The 21,452-nt window shown below is 38.4% G+C and overlaps 2 protein-coding genes across 2 annotated transcripts; one reads left to right on the top strand and one right to left on the bottom strand.

The window, feature by feature from the left end:
* Positions 1-8,505: 8,505 nt before the first annotated feature.
* LOC121811130 (transcription factor bHLH68-like) lies at positions 8,506-10,638 on the bottom strand. The gene is made up of 7 exons (XM_042211929.1): positions 10,203-10,638; positions 9,936-10,023; positions 9,740-9,817; positions 9,398-9,463; positions 9,107-9,172; positions 8,932-8,997; positions 8,506-8,846 (listed from the first exon to the last, which is right to left on the bottom strand). The coding sequence occupies exons 1-7, from the start codon at positions 10,382-10,384 to the stop codon at positions 8,733-8,735; spliced, it is 660 nt and encodes a 219-aa protein (XP_042067863.1). The 5' UTR covers positions 10,385-10,638; the 3' UTR covers positions 8,506-8,732.
* A 3,720-nt stretch (positions 10,639-14,358) lies between these two features.
* LOC121811439 (rac-like GTP-binding protein ARAC7) lies at positions 14,359-15,944 on the top strand. The gene is made up of 8 exons (XM_042212294.1): positions 14,359-14,716; positions 14,790-14,877; positions 14,947-15,056; positions 15,133-15,196; positions 15,271-15,317; positions 15,393-15,458; positions 15,549-15,661; positions 15,763-15,944. Exons 1-8 carry the CDS (start codon positions 14,618-14,620, stop codon positions 15,794-15,796), a joined length of 621 nt encoding a protein of 206 aa, XP_042068228.1. The 5' UTR covers positions 14,359-14,617; the 3' UTR covers positions 15,797-15,944.
* The last annotated feature ends 5,508 nt before the right edge of the window (positions 15,945-21,452 follow it).

Raw genomic sequence — 21,452 nt, 5'->3', positions numbered from 1 at the left:
TTTGACCATCTATCCAATTGGGATACGTGGCCTCTAGAACCGATAACAGATACCCACACCAGTTCATGTTTCTAATCTCGTCCACATCGTCAATAAAATGCAGAATCTTTGGCTTGCAATTGTCGTCGGACGGTGTCTCTATAACAACATTCTCGAGCATAAACATGAACAGTTTCTTAAAATCTGCACCGCAGTCAACGTCTTGCATCATCAATTCCGCAACGTCTCCAGGGGTCATTTTGAACCACCCCTTATTACATCGCATTGCAACATAGTCGTTGAACTGAAAATTGGTTTGTCTATCTGTTGGGCGTTGAATGGGCATCTCACCTTTGGGAAAGCCTAATGTAAGATGCACATCCTCCTCATACAGGGTCAGGCTCTCACCTCTAGACAGTGGAATCTGGCAACGAGCTACATTAAATCTAGATAGAACCCAATGAGCTAGGTAACCATGAATTTCTGTAATATCGAAGTTGAGTATGGCTCTGAAACCCTATTCATTTACTGCTTCAATTTTTCGTGGAGTTAGCCTTTTCAAACAGTTCAGAAACTCTGTCGGGCACTGTCTGCAGTAAAGGTGGTTCTCTTTCTTCCCCCTACATTTTCTCTGCACAAGCTCTTCCTGGGCTAAACTAGACTCTGCCTCGGCCAATCGCTGGCGAAACTTATGTGCAATGGCAAGAGGAATGACATCATCAACTGCTTCATCAAAAATCCATCCTTGGTTGCTTCGTTGCTGTCGAGAGTAAGACATCAGAACAGGATTATTTATCCGCGACATTGACAATAATGTATCACATGAAGCTAATGTAATGCATACAACTGGATAAATAATGTGTTACAGTTATTTAAATTAATGTAAACATTTTTTTAGAATTATAATGTACAAAAGCAAGCAAAAAATGCACAAACGTACTAAAACATCAACCCATTCACGGCAACACAACTCAGGGGCACATAAAATTCAACAGAGGTAATAGCATACTATGAAACTGATAGCTTTAGCTTAAAAAAACAACATAATGTACACCACCACCTACCAGAATGTACACTTACTCCATTAGATTGCTCACCTGCATTCTCGGTTGGTTGGATTTTGAACGGTCTCCCTCTCTTCGACATTGTTGTTCTATGATACAGATCAGAAATCACAACACAATAAGATTTCCTCTACAAAATCGAGCAATACACAATTAAAAGCAATAATTAACTATACACTTCAATAATGGATAGAACCCTAACAAAAATGAACATGATTTACAGAAAAAACGACAACATGTTTTAGAGAATGGTAAGAGTGTTTCGGACAACTAAAATCGACCAATACACACATCTAACACACAAATTAACTAAAAGGGTGAATAATGAACAAAAGCCTAAACAAAAATGAACAAACTGTTATGATTTTCAATAATATCGACCAAATGTTTGCCAAAATCGTCACTTTTTTAGTAGAAATCTCTGAATCGACGACTTTGTGGTGTTTTCCGGCTAAAATCGACTCTCGGACTGGTCTCTAACCAAAAATCAAAACTTTGGAACCCTACCTTGTTGTCGATTGCAAATCTTCCACTGATTAAAACGTTTTTGCGTCGATCGAAGGGTGTTAAGCCGGCAAAAATCGACTATTCCAGTGGAGTTTCTCCGATTTTTGAAGCGGCTAGGGTTCAGAAATGGATGGAAATGGGAGATAAAGGGTTTTGATCTTGGGTTGAGGGATGAGAGAGGTATTGTGTGTGAGAGAAAGAGAGTGAGTAGATGGAAGGTCATTCGGTTTCAATGAATCCCTCTGAATTATCGCGCCTTCCGTTTTGAAACGTGTTAAATCCTTTGTTCTTTTACCGTTATACCCTTATAATGTACCGATTTGAACTAATAATGTAACACGGGATTAGATATCTCCTAATAATCTAGTCAGTCCATCCCAGTAATCTAATGGTTGATTTTTAATTGAAACTTAACACTAAGGTGGCAATAGGAGTTAATGCTCCCCTATTAATGTATACTCCATATTTTTTTCGGTTTTTTTTGAAAATTTCAGGTTTTTCGGTTTTGTTCAGTTTTTGAAGTTCGGTTTTCAGTTTTTCGGTTCGGTTTGGGTTTTGAACTAAATTCGGTTTTTCAGTTTTGGAAAAAAACCGAACCGAAACCCGAATGCTCACTCTTAAAATAGTTTATATTTTTTTAAAGGATGGGGGTAGAAATAAATGCGGAAAACTTTCCAATTTTGGTAGAAAGAATGAAATGAAAAAATAAGACTATTTTAAGATAAAACTATTTTTTATGAAGAGCAATAAACAATTAGATATAAGTTTCATCCTTTCATTAACCATTTATATTACTTTCCGCTTAATTGGCACCAAATTCTTTTTTCGTCCGTCCTCAATTAATTGACATCCTAACTTTTTACGAATTTTTGGTAATTGACCCCACATTTCACTAACTCACCACTCACATTTTATTATAAAATTAATATATAAAAGTAGGACTCACATTACACTATATAACTTTTTTCATTCACTTTCCACTATATTTCTTAGTGCCGAGTCAACGGTGCCAATTAGTGGGGGACGGAGGGAGTAACTCCCCGTGCGAAAAAGTTCATAAAAATCACAACTCGATTTTGATATTGTTTCCGTCAGTTGCTCGTTTACATATATCAAATCAATTAATAAATTGAAGCTTGAATCAATATAGTTGTCGTGCTCATTTGCCAAAGCTCACGACAACTACACCAGCAACAAGGTGATGCCTTCAGCTTAAACATTCATATAAAGGAGAGTTTTGGCACTCAAAAAGTCATTCCATAGGCCAAAAAGTTGCCAATAAAAAGTTCAAGAGGAAGGGCGTGAAGTTTGACCGGGACAATCCAAGCGGAGGGCATGAATCCCAGCGTAAAGCAATTACCTCTGCATCGATGGCGAAGTCCACTATGAAACTGTGTAGAGAGGATAAAGACGAGGAAGAGCGTCAAATGCATTGACTTGATCCAGATGCCTTGCGCTGATTTGAGACTTTGGCGTGTTGTACTTTTATTTTACAACTAATACTTTTCATTTTTGCATTTCTAATTTTAGTAGTTGTGTTTTTAATCATGCTATTTTGTAATTTTATTACTTTTAAATTTTAAAATATGAAAAAAGGTAAAATTGGGTTATACATGTTGCTATGATAGAAATTGTTGGGAAAAATACCTTTATAAGAGCATCTCCAATGGGCGGATGTCCCACTCGGACATTCACTAGGACATCCCAAAAACACCTCCTGCCACGTCACTAGGACTTCCCATCCCACTGCCACGTCACTAGGACATCCCCTGCACAATCCGCTCTTCCCATCGCCCTTCCCACTAGGACTTCCCACAATAAAAAAAATCACAATAATGTAATTATGTAAAAACGGAATTATAATTTTGACACGAAATACGTGAAAGCAAAATACGGGCAAAAATACATAGTCATAAAACATAAAAAAAACATAGTTAGAAAAAAAATAAAATACATAGTCATTCAAAAAAAGAAAAATACATAGTCCAATATCCCCGGCTCACTCCGCGCTGTCCTCGTCGCCCGTGCCGCCCCTGTCGCCCGTGCCAGCCCCGTCGTCCCCGCCGCTAATCTCAGCGCCATCATCTCCAATGGGTGGCATCCCCAAATCGCGCCGACATCCATCGATGACATCCTTCAACATCCTCTTGTACACCGGATCGGTCGTGTTATGCCACCTATGCATGGTCCGGACCAAGTTAGTCGTTAACTGCGCGCGGGCGAGTCGGTCGATATCTTCTGGGGGAGCAGGGGCCTCCGATTGGACCTCGAATGACCCGCTGCTGCTTCCCCTAGCCCTCCGCTGCGCAGCCTTTTGCCCAACCGGGCGACGACGGCGGCGAGAGTCTGATTGAGGTAGCGGGGACACTTCGTCGGCTTCTGGGAGCTCGTGCGAACCAGCACTGCTGCTGTATTCACCAGAAGCGTTGATCTTCGTCCGTTTCGCCCAGCCCGATTCGACTCCCCCACAAAACTTTGGGGAATCTTTCACCACGAGAAAGGCCTCCCACTGATCGAATTGTTTGAACTTCAAGGCTCTGTCGGGGTACTGAGCAAAGGCACGGTTCCGGACATCCTCCTCGGACATACCGCTGCTTGCCTGGCGGAGATTGTTTTGGTAGAGGCCCGCAAATCGACTAAGCTTAGGCCTCAACCGCTCCCACTGTTTCCGGCACTGTTCGGGAACGCGACGCTTCGCCCCAGCCGGTTTGTGTGTGTGGTAGGCTTCAGCGATGCGATACCACAATCTGTCAATATGTTGGTTGGCACCGACATAGGGATCCTCGACTACTGAAACCCAAGCCTTCGCAAGCGCGACATTTTCCCACGGGCTCCATACCGTCCTCTTTCCAGTCTCATCCTCACCCTCCTCCTCTGCCACCGTTCGCGAGGAAGAGCCCGGGGCTTTCCCCTTGCCATTGCCACGTCCCTTCCCCCTGCCTGGAGTCTCCCTGACTGGAGATAGCCCCAACTCCTCTAAAGAGAAAGTTTCCAAGCTGGTGAACTGAGTCTCCGGAACATAAGTGGAGGGGGTATCAGTAGACAGCATATCGATAACTGGCCGATAGACATCGTCCGCTTGTGGGCCCCTGCCACCCCCTCTCCCGGCATCATCCCCGCCATCATCCCACCCATCCCCATCATATTTGGGGTCATGTCCCCCATCCCCATCCCCGGCCCCGGCATCATCATATTTGGGGTCATGCCCCCCATCCCCATCTCCATCCCCATCCCCGGTATCATCATATTTGGGGTCATGCCCCCATCCCCGCAGCCCTGGGTATCATACCACCCATCCCACCCATCCAATTGTACATATAAGGGGACATCATCCCACCCATTCCACCCATCCCCGACATTGTCGGAACTGTTGTCGCATTTCCGCTAACGTTTCCCTCCAGGTCGATGGGAAACGCCGGAGTCTGCGACTCGCTCGTGGCAGGGGAGTTCCTATCGTTCTCCATTAAGTAGAAATGAAATTTGTAGTAAAAGAAGAGAGAAACTTGTTAACACAAGTGGTGCGAATGAAATGAAGTTCAACGAGCCGTATATATAGAGTTTAAAAAAAATTAATTACCGGACGTCCGACCCAAGCGGACGTCCGCCCGCCCGTCGCCCGTACGTCCGAGGACACCCGACGTCCTCACGGGACGTCCGTATCCGACCTTCGACGCCACAATGGAGGACGTCCCGGTCGCCCGTCGCGGACGTCCGCCATTGGAGATGCTCTAAAGTAAAACTGAAACTGTAAACTCAAACAACTGGAAAAAATTACAGTCATTAGCGAGTTTAGCAAGAATATGGAAAGATGATAAAAAAAATTGAGATAAGGATTCAAAGCTCACCGTTCGAGGTGACATATTCAGAGAACTGGTTGAAGACTTGGCCATGCAAGTGGCCGCAAGTACAGTATCTTAGCCCAGAAGATGTTTCACAAGAGTTTGTTGATAAGGAAAAAGAAACAGAAATGCAGAAGGAAGATCTACTGTCAAAGCCGGAGCAAATTAGATCCGAGCTTGCCTTACTGGAACAGCCGTTTATCAAGGATGATAAAGTAGTGGTAAAGGACTGGGTGAAGCAGACCATTGCAACGATTGGAGAAAATATAAAAGTCAAGAGGTTTATCCGCTACAACCTCGGGGAGGGTTTAGAAAAGAAAAGGCAGAACTTTGCTGCCCAGACTGCGGCTAAACCAGTTTCAACATCTACAAACCAGGAGCCTGCTGCTTCTGAGACCAAAGAAACCGTACATGAGTAAGTATATGATCTTTCATAGCATTTATTTGTGCAAATTGATGCGTATTTATTGATACCAATGAATAAAAAAACTGGACATGCAGTAAAGATGTGAGAGCAGATTTTAGGCTGCTGAGTTTTAGCAGCTCTAATCTCACTAAGTAGTTGCTCTAATCTTACTTTCGCCTGCTTGGATGTTCATAGTGTTGAATGATCTTGCTGTGTTTATCTTTTGTCCTCATCTTCTACAAGTATCTATTTCTTCTTATGAAATAAGCTAATATGGTTTGATGGCTACTTTAAGGACTCCAAAAGCTGCAGTTTCTGCTGCGCGAGGAAACTAGAGCTGGAATGATGGACTGCAAGAAAGCTCTCTCAGAAACTGGGGCCGGGGAGACCTTGAGAAGGCACACGAGTATCTGAGGAAGAAGGGGCTTGCAGCAGCTGACAAAAAATCGCTGCTGAAGGGAGAATCGGATCCTATATTCATGATTCCCACATCGGAGTTCTGATTGAAGTTAACTGTGAAACCGAGGAGTGAAAACTTCAAAGAATTGGTTGAAGATCTGGCGATGCAAGCTGTGGCCTCCCCACAGGTGCAGTACGTATCAGTTGAAGATGTCCCAGAAAGTGTTGTTACCAAAGAGAGAGAGCTGGAGATGCAGAGGGAGGATCTTCAGTCGAAGCCCTAGAGCATAAGAGAGAAGATTGTTGATGGAAGAATCGCAAAGAGGCTCGGAGAGCTGGCTCTTCTGGAGCAACCTTACATCAAGAACGATACGATGCTCGTGAAGGACCTGGTGAAGCAAACTGTTGCTGCACTGGGGGAGAACATCAAACTCTTGGGGAGACACGTGATGCAGTAGTCGAAGAGCAAGCCTGAGACGCGCGGTGGGGAAATTCCACTCTCATTTCGGAGAGTGAGACCTGTAAATTTTGATATGAGCTGCTCAGTGGAGCTATCTCTACACTGCCGGTATTAGAAATGGGCCACTCACCTCTTAAAAGGCCTCATAAGGGGGAGGGTTATCCACACTTATATAGATTAGATGGGATCTTCACCAAGTCGATGTGGGACAGAATTTAGAGAATTTAACACGCCCCTCACGTGTGGGCCGGAAAGGACATCGGTCTTCCATCACGTGGGTAGGCAATGCAAGAGAAACCATCATCGATGTGGGCCGGAAAGGACACCGGTCTTCCACTCGTGAGGTAGATAAGAGATAAGAGAAAACCATCATCGACTTGGGCCCGCTCTGATACCATGATAGAAATCCATGGGTTCCATCCTAAAACCAATTGGTTTTAAGATGGAACCCATGGATTTCTATCATGGTATCAGAGCGGGTCGCCGACTGTGGGTCAAATTTGACTGACCCAGCAGTATATCCGGGCCGAAACCGAAAAAATGACTGACCCAGCAGTATATCTGGACTTAAAAATTTGGGCCAAGTGGTCCAACCGATCGAAAAAAAATTGGGCCGATTGTCCAATCGATTAGAAAAAAGTCCAACCCCTCCAAGGTTCACCTTGAAGGGTTTGGGGGAGGGTGTTGGCAATTGAAACTAAAAATATAACATATAACTGTCTCACATCGGTGTCAAGATAAAACTGAAACTAGTATGTAAGTCTCATGAACCCCTCCTCCTATTACCAATTGGTTTTAAGATGGAATCCATGGATTTCTATCAGCAGGTATTTACTTTATTCTTTTTGTTAGAACAAAACGCAGTTGCAAATGTCGAAACTTGGAGGGAGAAATTTTGATTGTGAAAGTACAAAATTTTTGTAGAGATTTTAGTTTTTGAAATAGTACAAATTTTCGTTATTGCTTTAGAAGTTCGTTGGATCAAGTTCATTATTTCTGTGACCAGTCTTGATTCTTAACAACATGTGCTTTTCTAACAAAAATAAGATACACATGTCGCTCACCCTTTTACTTTTATACCTCTTGATAAATGTTGAGAGTCATTATTCAAGAAACAGTGTATATGTAGAACCAAACAGCATGAAGTCAGTGTAATTTGTGGCATTGCAGCTGCGTCACACACTCCCTTTTCATCATTGTTATTATCTTTAAATTAATTATTTTGTTTTAAGTTTAGCATTTCATGGATTGCCATATCATTAGTACGCCCTCTATCCCACAATGAGTAAGCCTTTTCTTTAATGCACAAGAATTAAGAACGTGGTGTTTAAATAGATAAGTGCAGATAAAACAAAATAGATAAATAAATGGAGAGATTAAATTTGTTTTTTTTGCCGATATGATAGTTTTTTATAACATCACATCCTTGGTGATAAATGAAACCCTAGGGATACATACCATTGGAAGGTCGCCACCGCCATATGAACGAGAAGAAGCTGATATTTGCAAGTTCAATTATGGACGACGGCCTTTCGACATTGCCCCATGACGTATAGATACGACAGTCATTCTTGTGGCATATTTGTATCACTATTCTTTATAAAAAAAAGTTAAGAAAAATTTGAAAAAAAACACTCACTTACCTGAGGACACAGAGAAAAGATTACTACCCAATTCTCGTAAAACAGAGATACTTCTGTTGGAATTTATTCATTAGAATTAGTGCAAAATACGGTGCTGCATTCGCTTCTTTTCGCTATAAATTGTAATAAACGACAAACAATGCAATTGAATTGATATCCATTATCCATTTCCAAATTAGAGATCAATCCCCTAAAACTTAATTACAAATATTCCAAGAGCGTTTTCTTATTTATATAGTTTGGTGGACCATGTGTTCACAGAAAACACAATTATACATAAAGTTATTCTAAATTTTGGTTGCAAGCACGTGCAACATTTCTGTCCCACCTAATCTAAACTAAAAAAATGCATATCATCATCATGCCCAGTGAATCTCATGAAATTTAAGAACTCACTGCTTATGATCTCACATCAATAATTTTACCCAAGTTCATTCATGTAGCCCAATAATCAGATCCATTCTCACTCCCAAAATCTAGTGTGCATGATAATGGAACCAAGCACAGCCCCCTACTCTCTAAATCCATCTTCCCATCTTCTTCACATTTCTAATTAACACCATCAAATATAAAAATTAATTTCATTAGTAGTATGTAAAAAAAATATTTGTTGGTATGTATATATATTACTTACATGTGGTTGTGGTTGTGGTTGGGTGATGTTTCCTGATCCAGTGGCCAAGTACGGTAGGCTAAGGGCCTGCATATTTCAAGGGGGAATTTCATACATACAAAAAAAACAAGAATTTTCTCCTAGCTTGGAAAAAACATTAAAAAAAATCATGAAATTAAGTGCAACAAAATGTCACCTGAATTTGACGTTGAAGGAATCTAATGTATCCCATTGCTTCCAACAACACTGATGCTGTGTCAGTCTGCAATAAGATTTTTAGAATGAATTCCTTTAAATTTACAAACAAAATATACGAAGCTTGACATCATATAGTACTATTCATGAAAGTGATATATATGTTCACTTCAACCCTAATTTTCGAGGACACAAAATTCTATTAAATGATCTTTCACATAATTATGATAAAATAAAAAAATTAACCCTAATTGTGGGGCCAATAAATATTTAGTATATTGAATTTATTTACCTTGCCGAAAGGGGAGACGAGCTGGTGAAGGGCTGTAATCCTGTCTCCCAGTTTTTCCTTTCTCGCCTATTTTGAAAATCAAATCAAGGTCGCAATTTAGAGATATCAGCAAAATTAAGTAATAGAATTATTAATTCAACATCACATCTAAAAACATTTCTCTTTCTATGTGGGACTATATGCTTAATACCAGCAAGGGGAATATGCATATATTGAGAAACGACAAACAAGAAAGGACAACTTTATTATGACATAAAATGAAAAACTTGATCATAAATTAAAAAAGCTGCCAACAAAAAAAATAAAGTGGGTGACTCTAAAATTGACTTGATTTTGAGTTACCTTGATGCCAGATTGGGCTAAAGTCGTTGGATTCATCTTCGATTTCTTGGCAGCTCCACTCTTGCACTTCATCAAAATCTAAGTACCGATTCCAAAAAATCCAAGTTATGATTAATTTGATATTTTTACAATTTAATCACAAAACTATAATCTAGCTCGATAATTTAAATAATTTCACATTGATGGTTTATCTTACCTCGGATGATTTGGGAGGCCGGAATTCAAGATTTCCGACGTAGGTCTTCGGTTGCTCCATAGTCTTATCATCTTCTCCAGCAAATCCTCTGCACATTTAATCAAATCAAAGCAATTCAGCATGTGAGTATAACCTAATTTTTACAAGGGTTTTGGAAATAAATAATAGTAGCAATTTTTTCCTATAATTAATCAACATTTTGGAATATTAATATGCATGACACCCTCCAATTTATTCCATGCATCAAGAAGTGAGAGAGAGAGTTACAAGACTAGTTGGCTCCATGAGTGTGGAAACTCCTGAGAGGCGGGGCACGAGGGAGGTGGTGGCGCGGGTGATTGGTGAGGCTGAGAGGTATGATTTTGCAGCAAAGGGTGGCCGTTAGTGGTAAACCAGTTGTTGGCACCGGCGGCCACCATTTGCTGCAGCGGAAGAATCCCTTCATTCATCTCTATTTCACTAAAGATAAAATCAAAAGTATTCAAATGGCTTAATTTGCTTTCTACTCTCTATTTTACTCACTCGAGAGAGACCTTTTATTTTGTCTTTTCACTTTCGCTTTAAGCCCTCTTTCTTTCTTCTTTCAAGCTCTTGAGAATGGCCTCGTACACACTTCTACTCTCTTGATCTCCTAATGCAAAAGTTGTTACAACTAAAACTATATAGAATGAGAATATTAAGATGGAATAGTATAAAATAATAAAATATTGTAATGTAAAATGGTTTGAGAAGCTTTATCTTTCTAACCTGGCTTTCTGGCCCCTCTTTACTAGGTATTCTTTCTTCCTTTTATGTCCTTTTCCACTCACTTTAGCCTTTCAACACCGAGTTAAAGTTGGGAAATGGGAGGCCTATTTTGATAAAAGATTCTTTATATATACACTGTACAAAAATGACTTTATTGCATTGCATGTATCGGATCAAGGGTCACAATTATGCAGTCACTTGGGGAATATTGATTTACATGCTCATTCATGTTGTAGTGTTTTGCACTACCACTTCATTTTGAATTTTGAAACGATTAATTTCCGAACCCTATGTACGTATACTTCGTTAAGAAACTTAAAATCCCCTAAAAAAATGTAAGAAAAGTTTGTGCTCGCTAAGTGCTCGCAAATACGTCATTTGCGAGCAAAAAAGCCATTTTACCAAGCAAATCGGTACTAGCAAATGAGGGTTTGTTTTGGAGTGCGGCCTTTGAAGTCCATGAGAGGCAAAAATTTTATTTCATTTTAATTTTTTACGGAGTATAGTTAATTTCATTGTGATTTCCAGAATAATCAAGCCCAAAATTAAGTATATACATGGAGTACATAATAAGTGACAAAATGTTGTTGATGTTGTCGAAATGAAAATTTGTTGTTTGGCTTTGGAATTAAATAACAGTTTAAACCGTATCACATACCTACTATTTTGTCTAGAGTATATAAGTACAAATTGCATGTTTAAGTTTGTTATTAGTTTAAGCAATTCATCAGATTGAAAATATTCTTTTCGTCAATGTACCTCTAGTTTTTTAAAACACAACTACCAACCGTTAATTTATAATTTGGCAGCATAATATTAGTTTAGTCATTTCAAAATCTTATGCATTATAGAACATTGAAAGTGGGGAGTTTTTGTGGTTGCGAAAACTAATTTTAGAAGGAATAAATGTTTATTTTATTATGTACTAAACGTGTTTAAAATATAATTTATTATATATTAAACTTAAATTATAATTAGGGTATGTTTGGCATCATCGGTGCTTTGGAATTGCAAATAGATCTTCCAATTCTAAATCCATCGCTTGATTTTACAATAACATTTGAAATTGGAATTGAAAATCTAAATATTTGGTAGACATATCTCTCTTTCAACACGACAATAATTAACTACACACATGAAAATACATAATGCATTCACAGAAAATCCCAAATTTATATTTTAGCCGTTCTCCTTTTTCTCGTTTCTTTTCTCTTTCATTTTCTTTTTTAGCTTTATTTTCGTTTTTCTTATGGTACATTTAAATTTAAGTTTGTGTAATTTTTCATTCTCTTTAAATTAATGTTTTATTGATTTACTTTCAATTTACAAATTTAGGATAGGGAGTGATTTTATATCAATTTTTTATTCTATTAGAAAATAATTGAAAATATATTATACAATTATAACTTGAAATTATTTTATATAAAATTATAGTAAGAATACAATTACAAATTTATTTACTACCATCATATTCATATTACATTGTTATGAACAAACTTACAGAAATTGTGCGGCCCAAAAGGCTTTACAACTTAAGCCCATCTAACTATTTGTACCGTATAGGCGCAATGTAAATTGGAGGTATTTCTATTAAAGTAATTCCAGTATTTGAATAAAAAATCTAGTACTTATATATAATTCATGAAAATCTTTTCCACTATGGCATTAATAAAGTATTTGTAGAAAATACAGGAATTACAAACTTAGTTGGAATTTTAAAAAAATCACATTAGATTCGGTTTTCTGCGCTTGAGTAAAGTATGTTAGATATTTAAGTTAATTGTGTGAACACGATAACGACACAACACGATACGAGAAGGCAAAATCCGATTACGATACCATAAGAATATGGTTGACATGAATACGAACACCACACAACTTATACAACACATGGAAGACCCAAAAAACCCAAAAATATTTTTCTATAACAAAACCAAAAAATAAGTCAATTTTCATATCACTTTATAACTTAATCTGTATACCATATAAAAACATAAACCTTTTCAAATAAGACTGAAAAACTCACATTTTTATGAAAACAGTATAGAAGCCCAAAAACCCCGACAAAAGTGGTAGACGCATGAACAATAGTGAAATGTATGTTGGCTTTTGTTGTAAAATATTTTTCCAATTAACGTCCATTTCAATTCGAATGGCCAAAGTAGCCTTTTAACTTGTCCAAATTTTCGAAGGCAATGTTATAAACCTTAAAGCTGGCAATGAACTGAATTCTAATCAAAGTGACATAGAATTTTGAGTTTATTTTATTTGTATTCGATTAATATTTTTGTCACGAAATTTTGATCAAAATACTATACTACTAGAAGTTACTACCCTATACTATTACTTGATCATAATTGAGTTGGATGAGTAAGTTAAAAAAATAACCAAATCCTAATGCATAACCAAATATGAAAGTTACTTTTAGATGGTCAAAATTTGATCCCTAATTATGCATTAGAGTTTAATTATTCTTTTATCACTATCCTATATATTATCGACTAAATAAATCATCATTTTAAGTTGGATTAGATTATTCTAATGTAGCATCGTAGATTATAAAACAATACACGTTAATTAAATTGGGAGTATTAGAGCAGTGTAGATTGACGAATCGCGATGGGATTGTAGATTGACGAATCGCGACCAGTTACATGTCGCAATGGAGAAGAAAGAGTTGAAATCTCGATGGGAATTGAGATTTCTGTCATAGAGAGAAGAGACATAAACCCTAAATTGATATACATTTTAATTTAATTGAAACTAAAAAACGACGTCTTTTATTGTTCTGCCGGAGATTTTGCCATGTCACGCCTCCGACGAGCCACGTAGGATTAGTTTTTTGCCGGAAATGTATCGGGTCGGGTAGTACGGGAAATTTGCAACACCTGGTAAAGTTCATGACTTTTCATGCAACTTTTAAAGTTTACGGGAAATACCAAACTATTTGCAAAGTTGACGACTTTTGAAGCAATTTACCCTTTAAATAACTACAAAAATTGGAAAAAAAAACCTTCATTTTATTTAAAAATAATACATTACAATACGAATTTAAAAAATACGCATTCTCAACGACGGCGGTTACGAGCCCAAACTAACGCCCTCCGAGGTACTCCAGTCGTCGCCGTGGTTCATTTTTGTTTGTGAGAGATTATCGAAATATCCGTACGGAATGTGAGAGATGAGAGAAATGTTCTTATGAAAAATAGAATGACAAACGAGATTTAAATAGACAAAAATTCGAAAAACAAAAACAAAACGCGTTGCATCGTCCGCGCCGCCCACAATGGGCGGACGATGCATCGGGCATCGTCCGCGCACCCACAGTGGGCGAACGATGGCGCACCCGAGGCATCGGGCGGCCTATCATCCGCCCAATTGCGGATGCTCTTATATGTGTTGATGAAGTTGCTAGATATTATTAGACATAAATTTTGATTGGTTCATTATTTCAAACATACCAATAGCACATTTACTAGACTAGTGAATGTTGTTATAAATGCAAGAAAAAGAGGTTATTAATTTGAAAATATTCAGCAGTAATAAATATTGAGAGGAAACAGGTATAGTGGTAGTTGGGTTGGTTTGGGAAAGCGGGTCCCATCAAAGCATATTTTTAAAAAAATGTTTCTGTTGGATATTTCAAATTTATTGAGAGGGACAAAAAGCGAGAGTCAAACCATCCATCCCACCCATTTTTCTTCTCTCTCTGCAATAGAAATAGATACACATTACACACACTCAATATGCACACATAACCACAAAAACATGAGCTTAATTTGTCCGTAGCTTTGTTTTTTTTATGCCATTCTTGAAACTCCAAGTTTGCTCTCTTTCTATATCCAACCATTTCCCCTTTTCTCTTCCTTCCTTCTGCATTTGCATTTGCATTTGGGGCTTTCTCTCTCTCTTCCTTTAACTCTCAAGATTCAATAATGAGTGCTTCAAAATTCATCAAATGTGTGACTGTGGGAGATGGAGCTGTTGGCAAAACCTGCATGCTCATATGCTACACCAGCAACAAATTCCCTACCGTTAGTCTCTTTCTCTTTCTCTGTGTTGAATAGTGGAATTAGTTTGTGAATTGAAGGGGTTTGTAAATGGCAGGATTATATTCCAACAGTGTTTGACAATTTTAGTGCTAATGTGGCTGTTGATGGCAGCATTGTCAACTTAGGCCTCTGGGATACTGCAGGTATGTATATTATTTCCCCCTTTCCCTTTTAGTATAACTGTACTAATTTTAGTTTGTTGAGTTGGAAAGGGCAAGAAGATTACAGCAGGTTGAGGCCCCTGAGTTACAGAGGCGCAGACATATTTGTTTTGGCCTTCTCTTTAATCAGTAGGGCTAGCTATGAAAATGTCCTCAAGAAGGTACCCACCCCTTTTCTCACTCTCTCTCTCTTTAATCTTCACAACTCTGATTAATAAGTCTTGTTTGTTTCTACAGTGGATGCCTGAACTTCGTAGATTTGCCCCCAATGTTCCAATTGTGCTTGTTGGAACAAAGTTAGGTAAGAATTTTGAGTTGGTTTGTGGATGGGTGTGTGTGAGAGTTGTGGCTCACATTTTTGCTTCCCTTGTGTAGATCTGAGGGATGATCATATGGGATCCAACATCATCACCACAGCCCAAGTGCGTAGTGTTTATCGACTCGTTGCTCTATTTGTTGTATAGTTATTATTGGATTGCATTGACAACAATGTGTAGGGAGAGGAGCTGAGGAAACAGATTGGTGCAGCAGCTTACATAGAATGCAGCTCCAAGACTCAACAGGTAAGGATACTTGGATATTTATATATTTCTAATTCATGCCTTGGTCCAAGTTTGGATTCTGAATTTGTTCATTACTTTGTTTGGTGGCAGAATGTGAAGGGTGTGTTTGATACTGCAATCAAAGTTGTGCTTCAACCTCCACGCAGAAAGGAAGTGGCGTCGCCGCGCAAGAAGCGACACAGTAGTAGTGGCTGCTCAATTGTGTAAGCTTATAGATTATCATCAATTACTTTATCAAACCAAAACCATCACTATGGTACCACTATGAGCAAAATAAGTGATAGAGTTTTAACATTTTGTGCAGGAAAGGTATTGTTTGTGGTGGTTGCGTCGCCTAATGCAGGCAGCTGTGCTGTGCTGCAAAATGTAACAATGTTTGCTGTTCATTCTCTCAGGGTATTGTAGTAGTCTATGATTTATGCTATACTACTACTACTTCTACTACTTGTGTTGTGTGATTCAATTTAATATTTTGTTTTCATTTTAGCTCTCTGCTTTTACTTTCTGCAGTTTTTATTCCTCATATCATTATCATGTAAATTTCCATGTCATCCAGTTATGAAGATTATGTATTTCATTACATTATTTTTTCAACTGGAGGCTTCAAGAATTATATACCCAAATTGTTTTGAAGTAATCCTAATTAGATGTGTGGCAACATTACATATTTTACTTTTGCAATTAATACCAACCATAAAAAGGAACCAATCAACCGATATAATCCTAAATTCTAGGAAAAATTAAAGAAAATTTCTCATAAACTTCAAAATGCGAATGAAACTTGATTCCTCACTTAATATTCGGCTCCAATATCTCCCATCATCAATTCCAGTTATTGTCAGTCCATTTGAAGACACCGACATGCTAATGTTGCCTGACCTGCAAAATCAACAAATCAACTTACCATACAAATCTTAATTACCATCAAATTGATATCACTATTATAGGAAAATATTATAACACACAATCATAATATAGGACAAAATATAGAGTGTTTGGACCACTATTCCAAAAAAGGGACCACACTCACTCTTGAAAATTGAGGGATGACTCAAAAATAGAAACATACTTTCCACGAATGTAAAAAAAATGACAATCAAGCCCAGCTAATCTGTTGGAATAAGAAAATCAATTAATTGGAGAACAAGAAGGCAAAGAATGAAGCTATGGCAAGAATAATGAAGGAAATCAATTAAAGATTATGAAAAATCAAATAAAGAAGATATTTAAGGAATTAGAATATATTTCCAATTCATAACAGATCAAATATCCTACCAGCCAAATAAAATCAAAACTGTCCCAAATATCTTTCAAAGATGTTCCTGTCTGTAGCAAGAATTTCACCTAAATCCTTCTCAAATCCACCTAACCAACAGCAAACCAAATCAAAAACCACCCCTGAGATCTAAATACCAACCATATTTAAGACAGCTCTTTGCCGACATTAGTGGAGCCGTCAAGGAGGATGTCATTGGGAAGAAAAGGAAGCTCTGAGAGCTGGCTGAAGAGAAGACCGCCAGAAAAGGAGCCAACGATAGAATGGTCGCTGGCCATAGAGGCAGCCACCGGAAAAGACGAAGCATCCACCACTGAAAAGGTTGTCACTGATTTCGGAACTGCAATGGTCGGGTGAAGATGGCCATGGAAAAAGAAGAGTTATCCGGCTGAGAGGATAAGAACCTGACCAACCGGACAGCTCGTAATAGAAACACTCTTGGAGCAGATGATGGAGGAATTGGCGTAAGGGCGCCTAGAAGATTGATGAAAAGAGAAGAGAAAGCAGCCCGTCGCTGTAGAGTATGAGTTGCCGAGAAGGGCGAGGCAATGATCGAGCAGATGCCAGTGAGAAACCAAAAGGAGTCTAATGACCAAGAGCTGGCCAGAGAGAGGCCCGCCTTGATAAAAGAGCATGTGGGTGAAACCTCACGCTCGGAGACGCTGAGAATGCCGAGTAGGCTGAGGTGGCTAGAGATGTCGCCGCCAAGAATAGTTTTCCACAAGCTGTCCGGCCATGTGGTCACTAATGGAGCAGCGTCGCATAGCCGAAAATAGAGGAGTCCCTGGTTTTTCCGGCCGAGGGGGAGAGTGTTACGATCCCCATATCTTAGGTTTCCCCAATTATTTAGTTATCTTTTGATTCACCGTATCTTTCCATATATTGTTATCTTGTTCGGTAAGTTAGGGTAGTAGTTCTAATATTATAAATAAGATAAATTTTTATCGTTTTATGCATTCAACCAATTAATGTAATCAGTATTTCGCCCAACTTGGCTTGAATCACAAAAATCCTAAATCAATTGCTACCGACGGGAATACTCCCGCGCTCAGCCTCGTTCTGCCGCTGACCCTAGCAAAGATCTGATGAGAGGGCGAGAAACCTACAAATGATGAACCCACACGCCAATGCCTGGAGGCTGGAATGAATCTCGGAGATGCAAAGGGAGCCGATAAAGCAGTGATGCATTCTGAGCAGGATCGGAGAAGGAGAAGCCAAGACTTCCAGAAAGGGAGCCGAGAAAGCAGTCTCTGATGTTGGAAGTGCAAGTATACAACACAAAAGCATATCTGAAGCAGATCCAAAAATGAAGTCTTTACTCAGTAAATCATCCGAAAGAGAAGGAGAACACTACCATTGTCGAATGATTTTACCCACCGCGAGAAGGCGAGAGATTGGCATAAGGACTATTGAAAGAAGGCTGAGAAAAGGCAGCACAAAAGAACGTCCGCCCGTCAATGACGGAGGAATAAGGAAGAAGAAGAAAGGTCAAGAGGAGTCGCATTGTGGCTGATGCAGAATTGAATGGGGAGCTATTGAACCTACATCCATAGCCAATTATGTACGCAGCAAAGAATCTTGAGGTGTAATCAAGAAAGAATATTAGCCGGAGAAGAAGGACCTATGGAGCAGAGGCTCCGCAGAGTTCGACGATTACTCGTTGGAATTGGCATCGCTGAACAGGTTGTCGCCAAGATCAGGAAAGGAGGCCAAGCAGTCGAAGAATTATCCGGTAGAGGGGGAGAGGAAGTAACCTACCGGAAGATTCATCTCCAGAAGAAGTTGACGAATTGCCCGACCAAGAAGGAGAGTGTGTCTGACCGAACAATTCCTCACCAAATTGAGTTGAGAATCTCCGAGATAAGAAAAGAAGCAAATCGAAAAAGGAAACTCAAATCTCTTTTGAGAGACCAAATATCCGTTGACAGCTTGTGTCGGCTTCAAGTAGAATCCGTCACAGGGGGGAGATTGTCACCGGAAAGCTGAGACTATGGAAATAGCCATCGAAAATAGGACCAACGATGGTGGATAATCAGTTGGATGGGGAAGAGAACAACCTTAAAAGGAGAAGCTCAACACCCTAGCTGTTGTTGGTGTGGCTGCGTCTGTTATTACTATGGGGGATGCAGCAATCAAGGAAGATGGAGAATTGATCAATAAAATATGTGGAGCTATTGGGAAGGTTTGGACAGCCTAGGAGAAGCTCACCGGACAGAGTGCAGCCTTGAAAGAGGCGATGGAATTGCAAATCAGTTTCTTATTTGAAGAAGATTGAATAATATATCCAAATGCTTGAAGAATTGCAATAAGGCTAAATGTCTTTTGCAAAAATTTAAAGAAGAACCAGTTCAAGTTAATCAAAAAAAATGAAATGGCTCCTAGATATGAGCAAAAACTGTCTAGATTAGCTCCTCGACAAGAGTAAAAAACTGTCAGTCAGAATGAGCTCCTCGACACGGGTAAAAACTGTCAGTCAGAAAAAAACTATCTAAGATGGCTCCTGGATACGAGCAAAGACTATCTAAGATGGCTCCTGGATACGAGCTAAAACTATCTCAGATGGCTCCTAAATATGAGTAAAAACTGTTTAGACAAGTTCCCGAACACGAATTAAAACTGTCTAGATTGGCTCCTTCACACGAGTTAAAACCGTCAACAAAAAAATTGAAGAACTCCATGAAATGAGTCTAAACTTTCAATGATGAATTGAAGAAGCTCTATGATACGAGCATAAACTGTAAATGGAAATTGAAGAACTCTTAAATACGAGTATAAACTATTTATCAAACTAAAGATCATGCAAGTTAAGTGTCGAAAAACTCGATACTCAACTTGAGGGGGAGTGTTGGAATAAGAAAATCAATTAATTGGAGAACAAGAAGACAAGAGATGAAGTTATGGCAAGAATAATGAAGGAAATCAATTAAAGATTATGGAAAATCAAATAAAGAAGATATTTAAGGAATTAGAATATATTTTCCATGTATAGCTAGAATTAGAGCATATAAAAGGTGGTGTAACCATGGAGAGAATTCAATTCAACTTTAATACAATGTAGTCCATAAAGCTTTTAGTGTCTTTTATTTTCCGCATTTTTACTTTTCTACATAATCATCTTCTTCATTTTCGAATGGGGATGGATGGCTTCTTTTGTTTTATCAACTTTGTCCTCCTATCTCGTGGGTACCACCGGAAGAACTGTAAAAGGAGAGTGATAACTAGTGGGAGGAAACGCGTTCATTATGGCTTACACTAGGTTTCAACAAAAATTCAGGATGGGAGAAAATGCATTCATTATGGTTTTACCTTTTGAAATCTTCCTTAGTTTTTTTTTATTTACTTTTCAAATCAACAGTCAATTATTTTGAAAATTTTAAAAATTCTAATTAATCATAATTTATTATACTAATTGGATATAAATAACTTGATTATATTTGACCGCTAGTTTTTTATAATTCGGTCAAAAACGCCAAAAAACGGATCAACCAACTTTATAAGTTACTAACATAAAGTAGCAAATATAATGTTATGCAATTAAAATAATGAAATGATCAAATTTTAAGATCAATTTTAGACTTTAATCTTAAATATACAATGACTCATGTATTTAATAAATGTCCAACCCATGAGAAAAAAATCAATCGTTTTATCCAAATCAAATAATAATCCATCAAATAATAAAATTAGGGGTGGAAAGGTACGATATATTGTACCAAAAGTGTCATATCGTATTATACTGTATCGAAAATATCGGGAAAATATCAAACTGTTATTGTACCAAACTTTTCAGTATCAAAGTTTCAGTATAGAACAATTTGAATATCGTTACCGTACCGGTTTTATGGTATATACCGATTATTAAATTTCAGTTAACTATATTGTTCGACCATATCTTTCTTACACCCGTATTCCGAAAATATCATTTGAAAATTGGTACATATCGTGTATATTATAGATTAAGTATGTATTGAAATATACCGATACCGAACATGTCCGTATATAATGTATGTTTAGTATACCCCAATATAAGAAAATTCATATCAACATCGTACCAAAAATTATAATATATCAAAAATTCAGTTTTTTATGGTATAATAAGAGTGTCCACAATGGTAGCCGCGCCTCGCGGCGATCTCGGGGCGGTCCATAGTAGAGGAGATGTCCGCCCCCGGGGTGGACGAGGAGATGGGGGCGGTAGGCGGCGGACGGGCATTCGGCGAGTTTGGGGCGAGGACGTGGCGACTCCGGGGCGGACGCGGCAAATAGGCGGGGCTGCTATAGTGCAGCGGTGTCCGGCACGGCAGGGGTCGGCGAATTTTTTATTTTTTTTAATTCAATTAAATTAAAAAATGCAGATCAGAACTGAAGCCGCGAGGAAGAAGATGACTCCAATTTATGATTAATTTGGTCAATTGCATTGGGCTTATATGAATTGCATTGGGCTTTTTTAAATGTGTTTTGATTAATTTGATCAAGTTACTCCAATTAAAATGATTTGGTCTAACCCATTTAGTACTATTTAAAAAGCTAATAAACAAGATTGGTCTTTGGTTTTAATTTTTTTAATTAAATTATGTGTTTTTGAGTAATTTTCATCCGGATAATTTTAATTCTAATTGACTTAAAATATACAAACAATTGATAAAAACATTTTAAAATGAAAATTGATTATAAAATTTGGGGCTATTGGAAGTGTCCACTATAGTGGGCGGAAACAA

The sequence above is a fragment of the Salvia splendens genome, chromosome 7 (genome assembly GCF_004379255.2).
Source record: "Salvia splendens isolate huo1 chromosome 7, SspV2, whole genome shotgun sequence".
Classification (NCBI taxonomy): domain Eukaryota; kingdom Viridiplantae; phylum Streptophyta; class Magnoliopsida; order Lamiales; family Lamiaceae; genus Salvia; species Salvia splendens.
Note: the sequence above shows the minus strand (reverse complement) of the source record. Positions and strands in the feature narration are given on the sequence as shown.

Bases quoted from the DNA above. Each gene is read 5' to 3' on its own strand.
- LOC121811130 (XM_042211929.1), bottom strand. From the start codon at position 10,384: ATGAATGAAGGGATTCTTCCGCTGCAGCAAATGGTGGCCGCCGGTGCC. The intron at 9,173-9,397 runs GTAAATAAATTC...ATCTTATTGCAG, and splicing joins TCGTCTCCCCTTTCGGCAAG to ACTGACACAGCATCAGTGTT. The intron at 8,998-9,106 runs GTGACATTTTGT...TGAAATATGCAG, and splicing joins TCCTTCAACGTCAAATTCAG to GCCCTTAGCCTACCGTACTT.
- LOC121811439 (XM_042212294.1), top strand. From the start codon at position 14,618: ATGAGTGCTTCAAAATTCATCAAATGTGTGACTGTGGGAGATGGAGCT. The intron at 14,717-14,789 runs GTTAGTCTCTTT...TGTAAATGGCAG, and splicing joins CCAGCAACAAATTCCCTACC to GATTATATTCCAACAGTGTT. The intron at 15,662-15,762 runs GTAAGCTTATAG...CATTTTGTGCAG, and splicing joins AGTAGTGGCTGCTCAATTGT to GAAAGGTATTGTTTGTGGTG.